Source organism: Rhodofomes roseus (assembly GCF_022264815.1).
Source record: "Rhodofomes roseus strain CIRM-BRFM 1785 chromosome Unknown C8Q71scaffold_7, whole genome shotgun sequence".
Taxonomy (NCBI): Eukaryota; Fungi; Basidiomycota; class Agaricomycetes; order Polyporales; family Fomitopsidaceae; genus Rhodofomes; species Rhodofomes roseus.
Window position 1 is genome coordinate 548508 of NW_025952963.1, and position 18648 is coordinate 567155.

Genomic DNA, 18648 nt, shown 5'->3' on the forward strand with positions numbered 1-18648 from the left:
GTAGATGGTGCCCCGTAGCACGCAGCAACGACATCTCGTTCAGTGTGATGCAAATGAAAGTGCTCGATGCTCATAGTACACCGCAGTCGCAGTGAATCGCAGGTCAGCCACAGGGTGGCTGCTGGCACAGTCCGCTCCGGTGACGTCTCCGGTGGCGGAGCAGCAGTTGACGAGGGGACTCGGAGAAAGGCATGTTGAGATTGTCGCCATGGGTCGGTGGCGTAGTTGGTTATCGCATCTGTCTAACATAGTCATTCATGTACATATGGGCCACAGAAGGTCCTCAGTTCGATCCTGGGCCGACTCATTTTGTTGCCTGCTAGCATTGTTTTGGGACAGTACAGAACGCCCTTGAGAGCATATCATAGCTATGTACATAACAGCCATGCCTCGGATCTCGTACGGCGGCATCCGTGTACTCACGGTTGTGCTACACTCAAAGGAACAGCACTTGAAACTACAGAGACTGACTCCCGTTGACCTGAAGACCACCGCCCTCTGCCCTCCGTATTCTCGACCTGGCCTATTGACACACCATGAACGACGGATTCGAGAGCGGTACCGGCTGTGATCACCCGAGACTCACCCTCTCAAGCAGATCGCTCTCCAGTTCGGCAAGGACCTCGACTTGCTCCTCATCTTGTGGGACGACTGTCCAGCGAGTCGGAGCATTCTGCACGTACAAACATACGTCGTCCGGGAGGTACTGGCCATGAGCCGCCTTGAACTCTTCGCGCAGCTGGAGCTCCTCTGTGATGCCTATTTAATATTGGATTGCACGACGCAGAAAGACGATGACTACCTTCGGCCATGGTGTCAAGCTGAGATATCATGCTCTTGACTAATCGCTCTGCGTCCTCGCGGTATCGGCGCCGGCGAGCCAGCTCGAGGAGAAGCATGTTGTAGGCGTACTCGTATGAAGTGTAGCGGTGGTGGAGATCCTCGATCGTGACCAAGTGGTCATGCAGAAGGTTGAGGTGCTCTGTGCTCTCGTTCTGCGACGTCTCAGTATGAGATACGGTGTGAGAAGGGAAAGGGTGGATTACCTCGACTGCTTCCTGCTGCTCGAGCATGTCTGTCATGATGCCACCGAGCTCGTCTAGGTCGTCCAGCGTGCGTCGTAGTGTCTCTGTATGTTGTTCGGCTGCGCGTTTGGCCGTCAACAACTGCTCGCTGGAATAGTCTTAACATGGCGTCTTATTGAGAACCGATAATTATGAGGCGTACTGAGTGTCCTCTATCGCCTTCACGTTCTGCTCCAATTCAGAGAGGATAGCAGGTAGCTCTTCCGTGTCTCTGTTCATCTCTGAGCGACCAAGTGAGTATACAGCAGCGAGGTCGGCACAAGCTACGTACCCTGTATGTCCTCTTCGCTGAACTGCTCGCCAGCTTCATGGTCATGCAGTATTGCCGTCATCTGGTCATAGTGGCCTGCCAGGCTCTCAAGATGCGCGGCCATATTGCCCTTGGCATCTTCCTGTGCTGTGAATATGTTGTCGAACAGTGGAAGCGACGTCTGAGCGGGCATGTCGTCTTCAATTGCTCCTATGGATGCCATAAGATATTCTGGTTGGTCAGATGTTCGCGCAAACAACGTCTGTTGAAGCGAGTCAGCAGACGGTCTATGGTCCCCGGGAGATTGACCTACGTCCAGTGCGTTACGGTCACTGTCAACCCTATCTAGCATGTCCTCTATGGCACGTTCGTCCACGAAGTCTCGCAATGTCTTCCAGCTACTCCGGTCCTTCTGCACTCCGTTCACGCGCGGCTTTGTATAGCGCGAGACGTTTCTGAGCGTGTCTGTCGGGCTAGTGCCCGGTCGCGGGTCTGCAGACGGCCCTCCGCTATCGTTCTCCTCGTCTGAATCTTGAGGCAGACCGAACGGAGAGACGTCCGATGAGGGTGTAGTATGGAAGTCGGGTGGGACGACTTGGCTTCCCAGTGTTTCGAGAATGGTGTCAAGCGCGTCTGTGCGCTGAGTACGCAGGGTGTCCCATCCCTAGGCAAGGATGATATGAACTCGATACGAGCTCAATAGAAGGTGACATACCTGCGCGACCATCTCTAGCTGCGTTCGCTTCGTCTGGATTATCTTTGCCACTTGCGCTGCCATCTGACATCGTACTGCGTCTAGGTAACTTGGACACCCTGTTCGTCGTTACAAACTCACCTTCAGCTGCTCGACGACCGCGTTCTTGATCCATTGCACCTTCGCGTCTAGGCTCATGACATCCACAGCGGTTTGGGCTGATGCCGAGGAGAGCGCGCTGGCCTTGGAGCACAGTGCTTCACCATGTTGCAGTGCTTTCTTGGACTGCAGGACGAGAGAGACAAGGTGAGGCTGGCCAGCGGGTGAATTGGGCTGTTCGGCGTCCATGTCAGAACAGTTCCTCGTCCAAGGCGCAGTCACGACGCGTGTAGGGCAAGACGTTGAGGAATGACTCAGTGTATCACGGCAGCCTGAACAAGGTCACGGTGGCGGTCGATCGTAGTCTAAGTGTGCTTGAAACAGACCGATTGGACGCCCAGCTAGTCGCGACTGGCAAAAGATGAGTCGGCCCAGGTTCGAACTGAGGACCTTCTGTGAACGCGATGTTAGACAGATGCGATAACCAACTACGCCACCGACCCTTGTTCTCATGGTGCCAAGGCATTTATATCAGCTGTACAGTCCAAATTGGGTACGAAGGTGCTGATCTGACGCTGTCGGTCTCCGCCACCTGCAGTCGTAGCGCAGGACTGCGCGGTTCCGCATTACTGCTTCCATCTCTACACACGCGTACTCGCCGTCATGTCTCTCTTGGCTCCCATCATCTGCGACAATGGGACCGGGTACTCGAAAGTCGGGTATGTTGTAGAAGAACCTTGCCCTAACTGCTACTTACGGTCGCGTCTCCAGATTCGCAGGCAACTCCGACCCCTCATTGTCAGTCACGCAACCAGCTGTGGGGATGCAGCTACTGATCTATGCTGCAGTGTGTTTCCTACCGCGATTGCGACGCGAGGCCCCGTCCAACAGGCATCACGATCAGGGCCAGCTGTTCCACCACGACCAGGTCATCTCGCGTCCAAGCGCGGAGTAGAGGACCTCGACTTCTTCATCGGCGACGAGGCACTTGCGAACGCGCAGACGCCAGGCTACGGCGTGTACTACCCTATCCGCCATGGTCAGATCGAGAATTGGGATCATATGGAGCGTTACTGGGAACAGACGATCTTCAAGTACCTCCGGGCAGAGCCTGAGGACCATTACTTCCTCTTGGTCAGTGCACTTCACCCGAGGGCTCACCAGCTACGATACTGACGTACAGCACCGGCTTCGATGGCTAGACCGAACCTCCACTTAACCCACCCGAGAATCGTGAGCAGACCGCCGAGATCTTCTTCGAGTCGTTCAACATCAAGGGTCTCTACATCGCCGTGCAGGCTGTGCTCGCGCTCGCGGCCTCCTGGACGTCCAGCCGCGTGAACGAGCGCACGCTTACCGGCACGGTCATCGACTCCGGCGATGGTGTCACGCACGTCATCCCCTGCGCAGAGGGCTACGTTATCGGCAGCGCGATCAAGCACATCCCCATCGCCGGCCGCGACATCTCGCAGTTCGTGCTGAACCTGATGCGCGAGCGCGGCGAGATGGCAGCGGTCCCGCCGGAGGACCAGCTGAAGGTCGCAGGCAAGGTGAAGGAGAACTTCAGCTATGTGTGCCAGGATATCGTCAGGGAGTTCAGGAAGTATGATGAGGAGCCGTACAAGTACTTTGAACGGTATGACGGTGAGCATACGGTCACCGGCAGAGTAAGTGTCATTTGTGTTGCGCGCCTGCATAGCGCCTGACTACGATTCGTCTCAGAAATACTCCGTCGACGTTGGCTACGAGCGGTTCCTGGCTCCCGAGATCTTCTTCAACCCCGAAATCTACTCATCCGACTTCCTGACCCCTCTGCCCGAGATCGTCGACAACGTCGTCCAGCAGTCGCCCATTGATGTCCGGCGTGGTCTCTACAAGGTACGCACCCTACGCAACTGACGGAGCGCGAACACTCAATTCGAGTTTCAGAACATCGTGCTCTCCGGAGGATCGACAATGTTCCAGCACTTCGGTCAGCGTCTCAAGCGTGATATCAAGCAAATAGTCGACCGCAGGCTAGATGCTAGCGTGCTTGCCAGCGGAAGCCACGTCAAGGTGAGCCTATAGACGCTATCCACATGCATGACTGCAGCTCAGCACCCCTCAGTCGTCCGGTGTGGAAGTAGATGTCATCTCCCACAAGCGCCAACGGTACGCCGTCTGGTTCGGTGGATCCCTGCTCGCGTCTCTGGTCAGTCAAGGCCCATTGATCGCACCCCGCGCGACCATACTGACTAGCCACCGAACAGCCGGAGTTCTACAACTTCTGCCATACGAAAGCGCAATACGACGAGGTCGGCCCAAGCATCTGCAGGCGATACCAAATCTTCGGGAGCGCGACATAGAGAAGGGAAAGTCCACGGGAGGTGGCGGAGGCGGAAGTACTGTATTAATACTGTATGGATGGGCAATGCAGACCAAACATCGGGACGCTCTGAATATTCATGTGTGGCTAGCGATACAGGTGCACAACGTGTGATCGTTGGATGGTGGTGGACAGTGCTCAGCTGGAGCAGCTGCATTGGTATCCGAGGTAGTTCATGTCGCCGAGACTGCAGAACCGGCGTTCTTCCTTGAGCTCAGGGTCCAATGTTGCTTCGTCGCCTTCGTGGTCTTCCCCGCCCCATGGCTCGAATGGGTTGCATGCCATCTGTGCAGCGGCAGCGTCAGCACGCTTGGCGATTATCGAACCATTGGATCCTACCTGAAGCACCTTCGCCAGCAACCTCTTCCCGCTATCCACATCACGCTCCACGTGCTTGATAACCTCCTCGAGCACCCACTGCCTCAACACAAACCTCGGGTTCGCGCCCCTCATCTCGCGCATCCTCTCCGCATCCACATCCCCAACCTCCCCCCACTCCCCGCGCTCGCTCTCGATCCGCGCCCCGTACTTCCGCAGCCACGCGCGCCAGTCGTCCACCGCCTTGGCCATGTCGAGGTTATGGGGCGTGCCGCAGAGCGCGAGGAGGCGGTCGACGAACACGTTCTGCGCGGGCTCGTCCGCGCCCGGGCGGAAGGCGCCCAGCGCGCGGAACGTCCCGTGGAAGTCGAACTTGTGCTCGCCGAGGAGGTCGAGCAGCGGCCGGCAGAGCTCCGCCTCGTCGGAGGGGTCGTGCCGGCGGAGGCCGAGGCGCTGCAGGGCGGGTCGGACGGGCGTGGGCGGGGAATGGGGGGGAGACGTACCTTGTGTATGAGCCGGCCGTACTCCTGCGCGCAGGCGTCTTGCGCGACGCGCTCCATCTCGTCTTTGACGAGCTCGGTGCCGGTCTTGCGCCAGTCGTCGATCTTGTCTTCGTTCGCCCACCCGGCGGAGACGGCGTGGCCGAGCTCGGCCTCTGCGCCGATCAGAGGAGCGAGTGAGGTTGCTAGGGCGCGGAGGGCGAAGATACTGGTTGGTGGTTAGCATCGAGGAAACAAGCTGCGGGGAGTGTCGGGAGACTTACACCGCGTTGGGCTGCCATTTGTACCCGTAGCGACCCTCGCCGTCGTCGTGGTTGCATATGTGCCATGCGTCGAATACATCCATGAAGGCATAGGGACCTAAGCAGACGGTCCGTTAGTGGAGAGTAGACAGGAGTGCGCATGCGGGCTCACCATAGTCGATGGTCAGTCCAAGGACAGACACGCTACCACGACATCAATTGACGAAGATGGGGATCAATGAGAGGCGGGCTCACTTGTCGGTGTTGATCACTCCGTGCATGAACCCGTACGCCTGCCAGGCCGCCACCATCTTTCCGTTCCTCCTCGCGCTCTCCAGCACCAGTTTCTCTCCCCACTTACTACCCTCCCCCTCCCCTCCCCACTGCACCCCCTCGAGCTTCAACACCCTCTTTCCCACCCACTCCCCCAGGACCCTCAGTGCCTCCCAGTCCGCCTCCTGCTGCGCCACGCCGATGCCCGCCGTCGGCGGATTCAGCGCTTCGAACGAACCGATCCTCACGAACGACGGCGCGGCGCGGGTGAGGACGCACGCGGTCTCGCGGCGCTCGCGCTGCACAGGGAGCGCGGGGAGCTGCACGAGCGCGAGCGCGCGCGTCGTCGGGATGCCCAGCGCGTGCATCGCCTCGGAGCAGAGGAACTCGCGGATCGAGGAGCGCAGGACGGCGAGCCCGTCGGCGAACCGCGAGAAGGGCGTGCGCCCTGCGCCTTTGAGCTGCAGCTCATAGGTCGTGTCGGGGTCGGAGGGGTGTGGGGTGGATACTATGATGGGAGGGATTCAGGCGGGTGTGTGTACGAGGGAAAGGCAGGACTCACGGATGGATATGGCACGACCGTCACCTAGTTGGCCTGCGAATGTGCCGAACTGGTGCCCGCTGTATCTGAGTGCCCACGGCGCCCACTGCGTCTCCTGTTCGCCGTCCAGGTTCATGAGGACGGCTTGTCCGCCCAGGACGTCTATGAGTTCCTGGCGCACTGCGAGCGCCCCCTCGGACGCAGGTTCCGGCTTGGTATCATCACCGTAAGCATCAGATAGCGACGGCGTGCCCAGCGTGCTGAACGCGTCTCCGACGTCGAGGTGGGGCAAGCAATCGTTCAGTGCAGTCTCCGCCAACGCGACGAGCACCCTCGGCTCGTCCCTCCTCCCAGCATAGTACTTCTTCAGCACGCTCGGCGCCGCAGACGACGCGGACGGCCGCTCGTTCAACGCCTCGCGCTGGGCCAACCACTGCTCGACATACGCGACCTTGTCTTCCACGGGACCCCCATCTTCGGGCGGCTCGATGCGGAACGGGAACTGAAGCGGACAAGGTGTGACATACGAGAAGTGCGCGTTGTCCGCGAGCAGGCGGGACCGCCGCTGCACGCTCGGTCCCTCCCTCAGAACCTTGGCGAACTCCGAGGGCGAGGACGTCTCTGGGTCCGGCGTGAGGTTGCGGGTGAGGATGTGGCTTGAGGGTGGCAGCGGCAGCGCAGATATCGGGAGAGTCTGTGGGCTGGTCATCGTCGACTGCAGCGAGGAGATCCTGCGGATGGATGCGCGCATATATGCAGCTCAAAGCGAGTGCGGCTCATATGTGTTTCTGCGTAATGCACAGTGCGAGCCACCTGACTAGATGAGGACATACAGTCATCATCTCCCGTCCGTAGCCCCGTGCGGTCAGCTCTGGTGTGAAGCGTCGTGTCGTATGATCGAACGAGATCCAGTCAGAGAAACGTAAGCAATCATCACGCCAGATTACGATCCGTGCACATCCCTCTCCCGGGCACTGCGCAGCGGTCTTACCGGCGGCAAGTACTGGTGTATTCTAGAGCAGCGACTAGCAAGAACAACGACAAAGGTCCGCAAAGGACTACAGCAGTAGGACAAAATAGGTATATGTATAAGAGATCGACGGCTCTACAGTCGCGCGCTCTTGGGCATGTTCCGCATCGCCTGCCTGACTCCGAGATCGGCGAGGACATCCTCCGCTGCGGAGTCGTCAGCATAATTTCGTTAGCAAGTAGCAAGTAATGGCACGATCCCTCACCTCCTCCCAATAGCGAATCGAACGGCACCGTACGGTGATACTAAGCAAGGCACCGTCAGGGTGCACGATAATATGTGCAAGGACGCTGCGACACTTACGTGCTCGATATGACGACCCATACCAGTCTGCGTGATTCCCCGCCCGCCGAAGACTTGGACGGCATCCGTCGCCGTCTGTTGTGCTGATCTCGTGCTGTACATCTTCAAAAAAGCAAGGGGGCTATGATTTGCCGCGTCAATGCGCCGTGCAAGACGGCGGATTGCAAACTACGCACCCGGCCAGCTTGTTCGCCTGCTCCCTATACGACTGTACACGGGTCAGCGTGTACCGTCAGAAATGTAGAAAATGTTGTATATACCATGTTGCACATCTGGTACGTGAGGTTCTCCAGCCAGTTCTGCACGCTCTCCGTCCGCGCGATCATCGCCGCCAACTTCGAGCGCACGACTGCCTGCGAGTTCAGCGGCTTCCCGAACGCTTTCCGCTGGTTCGTCCACCTAAGCACAAATGTCCTTAGCTCACTTGGAGTAGATATTAACGTAGGGACGCACTTCATGCATTCCTCGACAATGGACCGCTGTCCGCGCGCAGACGTGCAGCACATCACCCACCGTTCGTGGTTGAAGTTGCTATTCACATGAAATTAACATCTGCATGCTACGCCGCAAAGGTAATGCATACCTGAGCATAACGAAGATGCCTCCGCCCTCCTCTCCGAGGGTGTTCTCCACAGGTACCTTGACATTGTCAAAGATGACATACGCAGTACCTGCCGCGGGTGAGTACGACGTCTTGATCGGCTTCGTCTCGACTCCTTCGCCGCGTTCGACGAGAATGACGGTGAATCCATCCTGGATAGCATGCGTCAATCAGGCATGCGATTTATTTGAGAGGTCACGAACCTCTGTCTTGCACCCGACAGTGAAGCTTGTAGAACGCGCTATCAGAGACGTCTAAACAACTTTGGACAGGCTTTCACTCACTAGTCTGCAAACCTGTCGTGCAGAGTCAGTATTATCCACGGACCCAAAAATATACGAGCCGTCTCACATTCCGTTCGTGATCCACTTCTTGGTACCCGTAATGATCCAGTGTTTCCCATCCTCCGTCTTCGTCGCGGTCGTCTGCAACCCAAACACGTCGCTCCCCGCAAACGCCTCCGAGATCTATCGTCCACCACTCAGCCCCTCCCCCTCCCCTCCACAACGTAAACTACTCACCGCCAAGCAAATGAACTTCTTCCCGCCCAGCACCTCGGGGACGACGCGCGCCTTCAACTCCGGCGCGCCAAAGTTGAGGACCGGCGGGAGGCCGATGACCATGCCCGAGTTGATGCCGTCGCCGTAGCCGCGCGCGCCGCAGCGCGTAAGCTCCTGCGAGATGATCAGCTCGTGGAAGTAGTCGAACTCCTCCGGCTTGACGAGTCCGCCGAAGAGCGTGCGCCCCTGCAGGTGCTTTCCGGGCCCCAAGCGCATCGCGTGGAGCTCGATCGCGCTGGGCGGGGTTTAGTGGGTCAGTGGGTGGGTGGGTGAGCGGGAGGGGAGGGACATACGCCATCTTGTCGACGACGGATTGGGAGGGGCGTTTGCCGTCGAGTTCGCGAGCCTGGACGAGCATGCGTTAAGCTGTTGTGCCAGAGGTGCTTGTTCAGCTAGTCATTGTCGCTGACCTGTGCATCGGGGTAGACGATCTCGTCCATGAACTTCCGGATCTCACGCTGGAACCTCCGGTGGTTCTATACGACGCACTTACTATCAGCACTACCCACTCAAGGCCCCGCAGCAGCATACTTACCTCACTGTAGTACGGACTATGGTACCCCTCCACGAGCCACGTCGGCTCTGCAAACGGCACCTGGCTAATCGCGCCGTTATTGATGGACGGGAAGACCCGCGGCTCCTCTCCCTGGACGACGCCAACCTGCAGCCGCTTGTACTGCGGCCGCTCGAGCACCTCGTAGCGGTGCAGGCTGAAGAACACCTCCGTGGCATCCTGGCCGGCTGCGCGTGCGGCTCGTCAGTGCGGGTTGGTCGATGAAGGGAGGAGGGTGACGTACGGACGCCCTCTTCTAGGAGCACGGATGCGCCGCCGGGGTGGAGGTTCCGGAATTTGGTGAGGTCGTAGACTTTGGAGTCGATTACGACCCACTGGTGCAGGCAACTTCAGTCTGTGTCAATGTCAGATAGCGACGTTCTGCTACTTACGAGATCACCCTCATTGTTGTGCTACGCGGAGTAGCACGTGAGTGTCCCATGTAATTGCAAAAGTAGAGCTCAGAGCATACCTGCGCGACCTCGTCGCGGGTGAACGTCCTCAGCTCCTTGGATGTCATCTTGCTCTAATCTAGTAGCCGATTCGATGTAACGAGAGTGATGACTAGCACTTGCGCGGGCTCTTCCGGCAGTAGAAAGTAGACCTCTGATACAAATAGTCAAGTTTCCACCAGAATGCGAGTGGTCGTTCTAAGAGAGGACTGGAGGCAGAGGAAGCAAGGCGACCCCAACGGATGTGTGTTCATAAAGTCGGATGGTGATCGGTGCACACGCTCGCAGGCGCCCGCCCCGCGAGCTTGTGATTTCCCCGCGCTCACGTGTTTTACAGCTCGCGTCCTCGTCCTCCACCTTCTCCAGCCTCCTCACTTACTTCCTCGAATGGGATGGCGAGCATTTTGACTTGACGGCAGACCACGAGAATATCCTCCACTGCGCGAGAGCGCGTCACGGCTTCTCGTTCTCTCGCGGCCTAAGTCTGAGGTATGATAACTTACTGTCACGGTGACGTTTTGATACTCTGAATCTGGATGACAAGGTTGCCTGGAGGCTGGAATTACCAGCTGTTGTGCTCGGGCCCACGGCGCGAAGCGGCCATGGATATCGCTCTCCGTCCTGTCCTTCGGCCTCTACTTATAGCACGAAGTGTCACATCGCGTCTCTCAAGAGTCTCCTCCTCAAGAAGTAGGAACCGGACATGGTCGGATAGTTCAAGCTCCACAAGTCGTGGTCGAATAACGGTAACTCACGGTAAGCGTCGATCATACACGTGTCCTTGGCCTAGGGAGGATTTTGGGAAGGATGAACGGTCCCAGTCAACGCAATAGTACTATGCTCATGGCTCTACCGTTCGGCATAGCGACTGCTGTCTAGGTATCGGTACTACTCTCAGGGATCTCTATGCATCGCGGTCTCTCACTGGCGGGGACCAGCGTTGGCATGGTTCGTCTAGTCGCCGGAGATGAATTGTTCGTTTCCGTTCTATCCTATTGGGTTCCGTGAGTGCCTGCGAATGGTTGCCATACGGGACCAGGAAATGCTGACGCCCTCCCCGGATTGCAGTGTCTCGACCGGCGCCGTGCTGCTGCTGCTGCTGCGATCCTTGCCGATACCTAACCTTCTCTGTGAATGACGTAAGACCAGTCCTATTCCTAGCCAGTCCGAAGGTGGTGGTAAGCCGAGGTTCGCCGGGCGTCCTACCACCCGTATCGACCCTGGACACATACTGACAATTCTCGCCCGGGACTTCGATGGTGTTTCAATAGGTCAGAAACTTTGACGGAACTTCGGACGACATTACTGTATGTTACATCTTTCTCTAGACGGTATCAACAAACCATTAGGTATACCCTTCCTGGATATACAGTACATGGGTCCACACGAACGCCCGCGCAAGTAGCTCAAGCGCTGTTCTTGCCGACGGTGATCCTGAGGTCCTTCAGGCGGCCCTTCTCGATCTCGTATACCCAGCCGTGAACCTGCACGTCCTTGCCCTGCACCCACGCGCTCTTCATAACGTCCGAAGCCACAATGTTCGCAACGCCCGCGCGTACGTTCGCCTCGACGAGCTCCGCCGGACCGTGGCCCGTCTCCTTCGCGATCGTGACCAGGGGCGCCAGCCAACGGTCGAGAGGCGTAGAGGGGGGGCCGGCCGGAGGGGAGGCGTTCGCAGCGGCAATGCAGGCAGCGGCGCCTCCACACTGTGTGTGCCCAACCATGATAACGTGCGAGACTCCGACGTGGAGCACTGCATAGGTGAGCACGGCCAGCGTGTTGTCATCGTCCGGGGGGAATTGACTATCGTGGCGCGAGGCGTCAGGGCAAGACAGAATGGCAGGACGGGACTGTCACGTACTTCGCAACGTTGCGGTGGACGAAGATATCTCCGGGCTTCGAGACGGTGAGGACGGACTCGGGTACGCGGGAGTCGGCGCACCCGATCCAGAGCACCTGGGGGGACACCGTCAAGTCTTGTCCGAGCACGCTCACCGGCCTCGCACCTTAGGGGCCTGCCCCTTCGCGCACTCGGCGAAGAACCCAGGCTCGGCCCGCTCGACGTCGGCGGCCCACTGGGCGTTGTTGGCGAGGATGCGCGCGAGAATGGGGTCCTGGGACATGGTGGGCAGAGGAGGGGCGCGTTTGTGTGGATTGCAGTGGGTTGCGGGCTGCGGGAGATATAAATACTACCCGGTTGCCGCTGTCGCGCGGGCGGCTTGTATTGCAGGCACTGCCAGTAGGTGTGCCATCAGGATGGCAGCCGACAGCCTCCGAGGCCGCGCGACGGCCCATCGACAGGCCAATCGCGAGCAGGCGCGTCCCATCCCATCGCGGTCACATGCTCGCTCTTCCCTTATCGGGCGACGTGGCGGCGACGCGTCCATCGGGAATAGGGGCCGTGAAGTTGCCGCCCTCGTCCGGCTGCATATGTACGCGGGGCTGCTCTCGGGCCCAGTACCACCGTGGCCCGGTCTGCGTCGCAATCGCCGGTGCGCACAGGGTGCGCACGAACATCAGAAACCATGTCACCACCAAAAATACAGGGTACCCCGGTGTCATTACTCAACAATCTAATGCTCATCACAGTTAAGCGTCTACAAGTTGTCATCATCATCTGTTTTGTGCCTGCACTTTCCCGCACAGGCCATCATGCCTCATCGACTTCATATTCGACCTTCTCGTCATACTCGCTTCGTGGGCTCACCGGTGTCCCGACGTACGTCCGCTTCTCGTCGTCCACCACCCTCGCCTTCGCCGCGAACAGGATGTCCTCCAGCGTGATCGTCGACCGCTCGCACATCCCGCGGAAGATACCATCCGGCCTCTTGTACAGGTTCGCAGGCGTGTCAAACTCTGCGATGCCGCCGGCGTCCATGACGCAGATGCGGTCGTACCCAATGATCGTACGCAACCGGTCTGCACGGAGAACGGGGTCGAGGCCCGCGTTGGTCAGCGACGGTTCAGGAACGCGGAAGAGGGCCCGAACTTACGGGCTATGCACAGTATCGTCCTGTCCCGGAACTCGACTGCGATCGTGTCCTGAATCTTCCGATCCGTCTCATAATCCACAGATGCTGAAAGGCACGGAAACGTATACATGAGCATGCAATGAACTCCACCCTGCCAAGCATACACACCGGTGGCCTCGTCAAGAATGAGGATCTTAGACTCTTTCACGAGCGCGCGGGCAAGGGAAACCAGTGATCGCTGCAAATAGTGATTAGATTATCGTATCGCCGCTCATATTGCAGTTAAGTCCATATCAAAGGGCCCCGCGCCTTTCAACCACACATAGACGGAGTCCAGCGGGTTTGATATGGAATCAGATCGGACGCAGCGGACTTCAACGGCCAGGGTGAGCCAGATAGCCTAGGGCGGCCGCGATCTTGGCTACGGCGGCCGAGGTTGAGCGGCACAGTAATACCAACTATCCGACGATCTCCGCTCCTATACGCACTTTTTGTGCGGGGCCGAAGGATGTGGACTTAGCTGTGAGCGAAACTCACCTGGCCGATGGACAAATTGCCACCCTCGTCTTCGATGGGGCTGTCGAGCGAGAATCGGTTGCCAGTATTCGCGTTTTCCTCAGTTTCGTCGATCGAGCCCGGTTTGCGATCCTCGACCAAGTACGCGCGCTTCAGCGCGTCCCATAGCCGCGCGTCGTCGTGGTACCCGAACGGGTCCAGATTGCTTCGCAGCGTGCCAGAAACTGTCAACCCCGTCAAATGGAATCCCGCAAATCGTACGTGAATCCAAGAGCTTACATAGCAGCTATAATTTGACGTCAGAATCAGCATGACATTTGCAAATTTCTCAAATTTGCATCGGGGCACTTACGGGATCCTGAGGAATGATCGCGAGGCCCTGGCGCAGGTCCTCCAGGCCGAGACTTGAGATGTCCACACCGTCGATGACGATCGAGCCCGAGGTCAGCTCGACTAGACGGTACAGCGCCGTCATGATCGAGCTCTTACCCGCGCCCGTTCGTCCGACGATACCGACCTTCTCGCCTGGACGGATGGACATCGAGAGGCCCTTGATCACCGCGGGAAGCTCCGGTCTGTACTTGAGCACGATCTCGTTGAACTCGATGGCTCCGGCGGACGGCCATGGGGCAGGCGGCGTGTGGTCTGCGAGATGGTGAGGAGACTCTTGCTCCAGCTCGTTAGCGTAGTAGATCTGTGTGCGGTTGGATCCTTAGTATGGTCAGAAGCAGAAGACGGACATTACTCACGATGCGCTCGACACTGTTGAAGTCGTTCTCCACTTCCGCCGTCTGGCGTACCAACCATCCAAACGCCTGCTGCACGCTGATGATATAGCTCAACACGACACCCATCTGCGACGGAGATATTGTGTAGCGCGAGGCGACGGACAGAATCGCCACCACGAAGGTGAGGATGATACCAAGGAAATCAAGCCGGATGCCGAGCCATCGCTGGTTCGTTACTGTCAGCCAGTAGGCCCTGTGAGAAGTAGAGGTAAATAAAGAGAGGGCATCGGCAGAAGGGAAGTGAAAACGTACCGGTTCTCGATATCTACACGCTTTCGGTTTTCTGCTAAGAACCGCTCAGTCTCGCCGTACGCGCGGATGGTCGCTAACCCGGAGAGCGACTCCGAGAAATGGCTGTATAACGACGAACGGAGAATGGCGTCCAATCGCTGCACAGACGAGCATATATTAGGGAATGCATGCTTCGCAGAGATTTAACCCTGCTCACCTTCAGCTCGCGAGCGCTCGCACGGTAGAAAAACGCCGCCCAGAAGTAGCAGACGAGGATTGCGGCGACGGCGATGAGGAACCACGGGATGACGATGCCGATCAAGATAATAGCACCAACGATGTTTGCGAGCGTCGCTACAAGCATCCGCAACGAATCGCCAAGCAGGTTGTCGATAGTGTCGATATCTAGGGCACGCAGTTTCAGCGAGTGGAACACGGTACATTGTTAGGAGTAAGCTCACCTTTCGCGAACCGGTTCATGATCCGGCCAAGAGGCTATGTTGACTTCAGATCGAGGCCATATGAGCACATGTACGAAGACACTTACCGTTGTCTCGAAAAATGACATGGGCGCATACATAAGCCTCGTCAGAGCGTCCTGACGAATTCCGCATGTCAGTGTCACTTTGTCAGCACACTACCCAGCGGTACTCACGTTATGCAGCTTCTTTGACGCGATATACGTCAACATGGCGAAACCTGAGCCCATGAAGAAGAACGATATGGCTTGGCCCACACCGAGGCCTGCGTATATGCCCATCTGTACGCACTGTGATGAGACCCCGAAGGTTAGGGCGCAGGATGGCTACTCACGTAAAAGCCCGATCCGTACGGCCATTTGCTAGGCTCTGTCAGCATCTTCCCATATAACGAGCTGCATAATGTACGCACTTCTCTTCCCAATAAACCAGCCTATGCGACGATGGGCTCAGCTACTTCGCTTCTGCAGCACATCGACACGACTCACCAATACGAGCTCATGACCTGAGTTCCTTGCAACAGCGCGACCGACAGGATGAGGAGCGGGATCAAGATCTCTCCCTTTCCAGCATGCATGTATTGTCGATATACCGCGCCTTTCACACTCCCAGTGTTCCGCTCCTCCGCCTGCATCATCGTCGGCTTCCCAGCCACGGCCACCTGCTTATCGTCCTTGTCCTTCTTCTCCCCACTCGCCTCCTCGACCGCCTCCTCTTCCTGCTCTTCCCTCTTTTCCTTCGCCCCAAACTCGCGCACGAACCGCGAAAACTCCCCGCCGTTCTCGAGGAGCTCCGCATACGTCCCGCGCTCGGCGACGCGGCCGTCGACGAGGGTGTATATGTAGTCGACCTGTGGGAGAAAGTGCAGCGCATGCGTGACGAGGATGCGCGTGGTGCCCTCCGGCGCGTTCAACACCACGTTCTGGAAGACGTGCCGCCCGACATGCGCGTCGAGCGCGCTGAACGGGTCGTCAAATATCTGGATGTCCGCGCCGACGTAGATCGCCCTGCATATATTCAAGCGCTGCTTCTGGCCGCCGCTCAAGCTGATGCCCTTCTCGCCGACCTCGGTCATGTCGCCCGCGGGCAGGAGCCGCAGGTCCGCGTCGAGGCACGCGTCGGACACGGCCTTCCAGTAGCGCCTCTCCTCGAACGGGCGCCCGAAGCAGATGTTCTCGCGCACCGTCGCGTTCTGGATCCACGCGCTCTGCGGGCAGTACGCGATGCTCCCGTTGAACGCGACGCGCCCGCCGGTCCGCCGCATCTCGCCGATCAGGCCCTGTAGGAGCGACGTCTTCCCCGAGCCGACGGGCCCGACAATTGTGCAGAGCTGGCCGCGCGGGATCGAGAGCGTGATGTCCGACATGTTGAAGATGCGGTCAGTGACGCGAGGGGTCTGTGCGCCCGAGGTGGGTGCGGTGGGTGTAGGTGAGCCCTTCTTGCGCTTCTTGTTTTTGAAGCCGCCAAGCGCGGACTTGGTCTTCTTGGCCGTCTCGGGCTCCGGTGGGGGTTCTTCCCAGGTGAAGGACGCGTCGACAGCGTCAACTGCAACGGGCAGCGTAGGGTCCTGGAGTTGCGTGTCATGGACCGTCTCCGCCTCGAAAACGCCGTATAAACGTTCAATGGCGTTCTGGGCGTCGGCAGTCGAGCTGATGGCCAGAGCTGTGACAGCGCAAAAGTCAGTATGATGTCCAGCAAGGAGCATATACCCATGACTCACGCAAGAACATGAGCGGCATCCGCAACAAGTTGAACAACGTCAGGCTCGAGAAGATATCCGCCGCATTCAGTGAGTGGCCCGCAAGACTGTACACAATGAAGCTCAGCACGCTCGCCAGCGTCGGCAAGCTAATCGCAATCGCGTTGTTCGCGCTCCTAATCAGCAGCAGGTTCCTGATATACCCCATCTCCTTTCCACGGAGCTCTTCGACCTTGCGCAGGTACGGCACCTCCCAGCTGAAGTACTTGATAATCTTCATCCCGCCGAGGAGCTCCTGCAGGAGCTTGCTCCGCTTATCCGTCCAGCCCATGCTCTTCATGCGGAGGCGCATGAGGCGCCGCATCGCGATCGTCTGTAGGGGCGTGCACAGGACGAAGAACGCGAAGCCCGCGAGTGCGCTCGGCCCAAGGTTGATGAGGAGAATGACAAGGCAGATGGCCATCTGCACGGGCGCGGTCATGCCCATCTGCATGAACCCACAGCAGAAGTCGATGCGCGAGACGTCCGTCGAGATGTGGTTCACGAGCTTGCCATTCGTGAGCACCGTGCGCTCGCGTGTCGTGAGCCGCAGCGAGCGCGAGTAGATCGCCGTGATCAGCCCACCCCGCAGGAGCACGCCCGTGCTCGCCGCACGGTAGAAGAAGTGATGCGTGCAGAGCGAGGTGACCACTTGCATGAGAAGCAGGCCAATGGCGAGTCCAACGCCGCGCCCGATTGGAGGGATTTCGTCGTATGCGTGTGCTTGGTGGGCACTGTCGCTATGTGAGCATGCTTTCCGAAGAGCCTACACAAACATACTCACTAATACGAAGTCGTGCCGAAGCTGATTAATGCCTGGTATTTTTTGTCAGCACAATGTCAAACTTGAAGGTGGGTATGAAGATGAACGCGATCGAGCTTCAGTGGCAGGGATTGCCCGGTTTACCGTTGGACAAACAACGTGCATGTTGTAAATGATGTGTAGAGCTAGAGCGATCATTGCGGTGGCAACGAGCGCGCTGTGTGTCTTGTCGCTGATGGTGACGTGGTATGTCCGCCAAGCTGGACCTATGTTTCACCGACACCCCTCTCGATCATCTGAGATCACTCAAAATCAAGAAGCACGCTCTAAGCGCCACTGTGTGTTGTTCGCAATCGTGTATACGTAGCGGAGACGAAGGTGCGTTCGATGTGTGTGTCGTGAGTTGCGTGTAGGACACCGTGTCATACGAACCCGATGGAATGGCGGCCCAATGCGAACGTAGAGAGGAATTGCGGAACTAGCAAATGACTCGCGAAGACGACTACACACCTTGACCACTAACGGACTTAACGTCGTCGATATATCCGCGATGAGCTTGAGAAGCCCTCCGGACCAGTACCACCACGCTACGCTGTCGTTCAGCGCGAGTGCGAGGCTTGCCCGTTTCCTGCCGTCCTTCTGTCTCCACTGTTTCTCTCTCTCGGCCCGGCTGCCTCTGAGCCTCCACCAGAGTGACCTCCAGCCGGGCTTGATCTCCCCAGCGGCGAGGCGGGCGTTGTACTCGTCTGCGGCCCCCCGGCGGCGATCGAAGGAAGCGAGGATCTTGTCGGCGATCACCTGGGAAGACCGAGAGTCTTGGAGCTTGTAGAGATCCGTGTCTTCGAGGGGTCTGGCATAACCGAGTCCGAGGAGGCCGGTGATCCAGCCGAAGGTGAGAATGCTATAGAAGTTGGCTGTTACCTCTGGGATAAGTTCTGCGTCGTCGAGTGAGGCTTTTGGAGGGGGAGGGTCTATTGGCACACCGGGCACATGCAGGAACCTGTGGATCGTGTTAAGTACGGGCCTTCTGAGCATGACACAGGTCGCACACCTTCCGAAGCGTCTCTGGGATGTCATAGTGGTCGCCGCAACCTGGTCGTCGTCGAGTCTGCGCCGCAGAAAAAGCCAGACAGAGCGAGAGGCGGTCTGGAAAGGGCAGCAACAAGGCAAGCGGCGGGCATGACCGGCGATATGATATTTGGAGGAGCGTTGTGGGCAGCTCGATTACGTCCCGCGCGGTGCCTCGGGAGTCAGAGGGGCTCCTGCGCGGCAAAGCGGCTTGCTGACAAGAGGGG

General features: G+C 58.2%; 6 protein-coding genes and 2 non-coding genes across 8 annotated transcripts; 2 read left to right on the forward strand and 6 right to left on the reverse strand.

The window, feature by feature from the left end:
* Nucleotides 1-207: 207 nt before the first annotated feature.
* On the reverse strand, nt 208-2631 carry C8Q71DRAFT_807232 (autophagy protein Apg17-domain-containing protein). The gene is made up of 9 exons (XM_047926007.1): nt 2171-2631; nt 2051-2113; nt 1649-1999; nt 1357-1597; nt 1228-1306; nt 1047-1173; nt 803-995; nt 587-750; nt 208-523 (listed from the first exon to the last, which is right to left on the reverse strand). The coding sequence occupies exons 1-9, from the start codon at nt 2375-2377 to the stop codon at nt 458-460; spliced, it is 1491 nt and encodes a 496-aa protein (XP_047780316.1). The 5' UTR covers nt 2378-2631; the 3' UTR covers nt 208-457.
* C8Q71DRAFT_t52 lies at nt 211-307 on the forward strand. The gene has a single exon. It is a non-coding gene; the product is annotated as a tRNA-Val (tRNA).
* Nucleotides 2551-2631, reverse strand: C8Q71DRAFT_t56. The gene has a single exon. It is a non-coding gene; the product is annotated as a tRNA-Val (tRNA).
* Nucleotides 2632-2791: 160 nt separating this feature from the next.
* C8Q71DRAFT_704573 (actin-related protein Arp3) lies at nt 2792-4473 on the forward strand (the record flags this gene model as incomplete). The annotated part of the gene is made up of 8 exons (XM_047920398.1): nt 2792-2847; nt 2900-2926; nt 2977-3262; nt 3331-3795; nt 3851-4006; nt 4058-4183; nt 4236-4319; nt 4378-4473. 8 exons carry the CDS (start codon nt 2792-2794, stop codon nt 4471-4473), a joined length of 1296 nt encoding a protein of 431 aa, XP_047780317.1.
* A 25-nt stretch (nt 4474-4498) lies between these two features.
* Nucleotides 4499-7267, reverse strand: C8Q71DRAFT_528109 (uncharacterized protein). The gene is made up of 7 exons (XM_047919145.1): nt 6389-7267; nt 5809-6334; nt 5726-5757; nt 5575-5671; nt 5315-5519; nt 4833-5264; nt 4499-4778 (listed from the first exon to the last, which is right to left on the reverse strand). Exons 1-7 carry the CDS (start codon nt 7116-7118, stop codon nt 4632-4634), a joined length of 2169 nt encoding a protein of 722 aa, XP_047780318.1. The 5' UTR covers nt 7119-7267; the 3' UTR covers nt 4499-4631.
* Nucleotide 7268: 1 nt separating this feature from the next.
* Nucleotides 7269-10141, reverse strand: C8Q71DRAFT_528027 (peroxisomal acyl-CoA-dehydrogenase). Its single transcript, XM_047919144.1, has 17 exons — nt 9887-10141; nt 9807-9827; nt 9659-9749; nt 9397-9602; nt 9272-9337; nt 9155-9207; nt 8823-9096; nt 8653-8768; nt 8586-8597; nt 8505-8529; nt 8284-8453; nt 8154-8231; nt 7961-8099; nt 7877-7908; nt 7701-7821; nt 7603-7642; nt 7269-7543 (listed from the first exon to the last, which is right to left on the reverse strand). Exons 1-17 carry the CDS (start codon nt 9932-9934, stop codon nt 7473-7475), a joined length of 1563 nt encoding a protein of 520 aa, XP_047780319.1. The 5' UTR covers nt 9935-10141; the 3' UTR covers nt 7269-7472.
* A 977-nt stretch (nt 10142-11118) lies between these two features.
* Nucleotides 11119-11989, reverse strand: C8Q71DRAFT_906217 (carbonic anhydrase; the record flags this gene model as incomplete). Its single annotated transcript, XM_047928917.1, has 3 exons — nt 11119-11669; nt 11728-11822; nt 11873-11989. The coding sequence occupies 3 exons, from the start codon at nt 11987-11989 to the stop codon at nt 11273-11275; spliced, it is 609 nt and encodes a 202-aa protein (XP_047780320.1). The 3' UTR covers nt 11119-11272.
* Nucleotides 11990-12479: 490 nt separating this feature from the next.
* Nucleotides 12480-18516, reverse strand: C8Q71DRAFT_528170 (P-loop containing nucleoside triphosphate hydrolase protein). Its single transcript, XM_047919147.1, has 19 exons — nt 18405-18516; nt 17864-18353; nt 17375-17406; nt 16573-17324; nt 15341-16514; nt 15265-15285; nt 15187-15214; nt 15029-15133; nt 14921-14971; nt 14835-14868; nt 14591-14778; nt 14395-14531; nt 14104-14335; nt 13707-14048; nt 13634-13640; nt 13376-13578; nt 13007-13076; nt 12860-12943; nt 12480-12785 (listed from the first exon to the last, which is right to left on the reverse strand). The coding sequence occupies exons 1-19, from the start codon at nt 18428-18430 to the stop codon at nt 12517-12519; spliced, it is 4245 nt and encodes a 1414-aa protein (XP_047780321.1). The 5' UTR covers nt 18431-18516; the 3' UTR covers nt 12480-12516.
* Between the last annotated feature and the right edge of the window lie 132 nt (nt 18517-18648).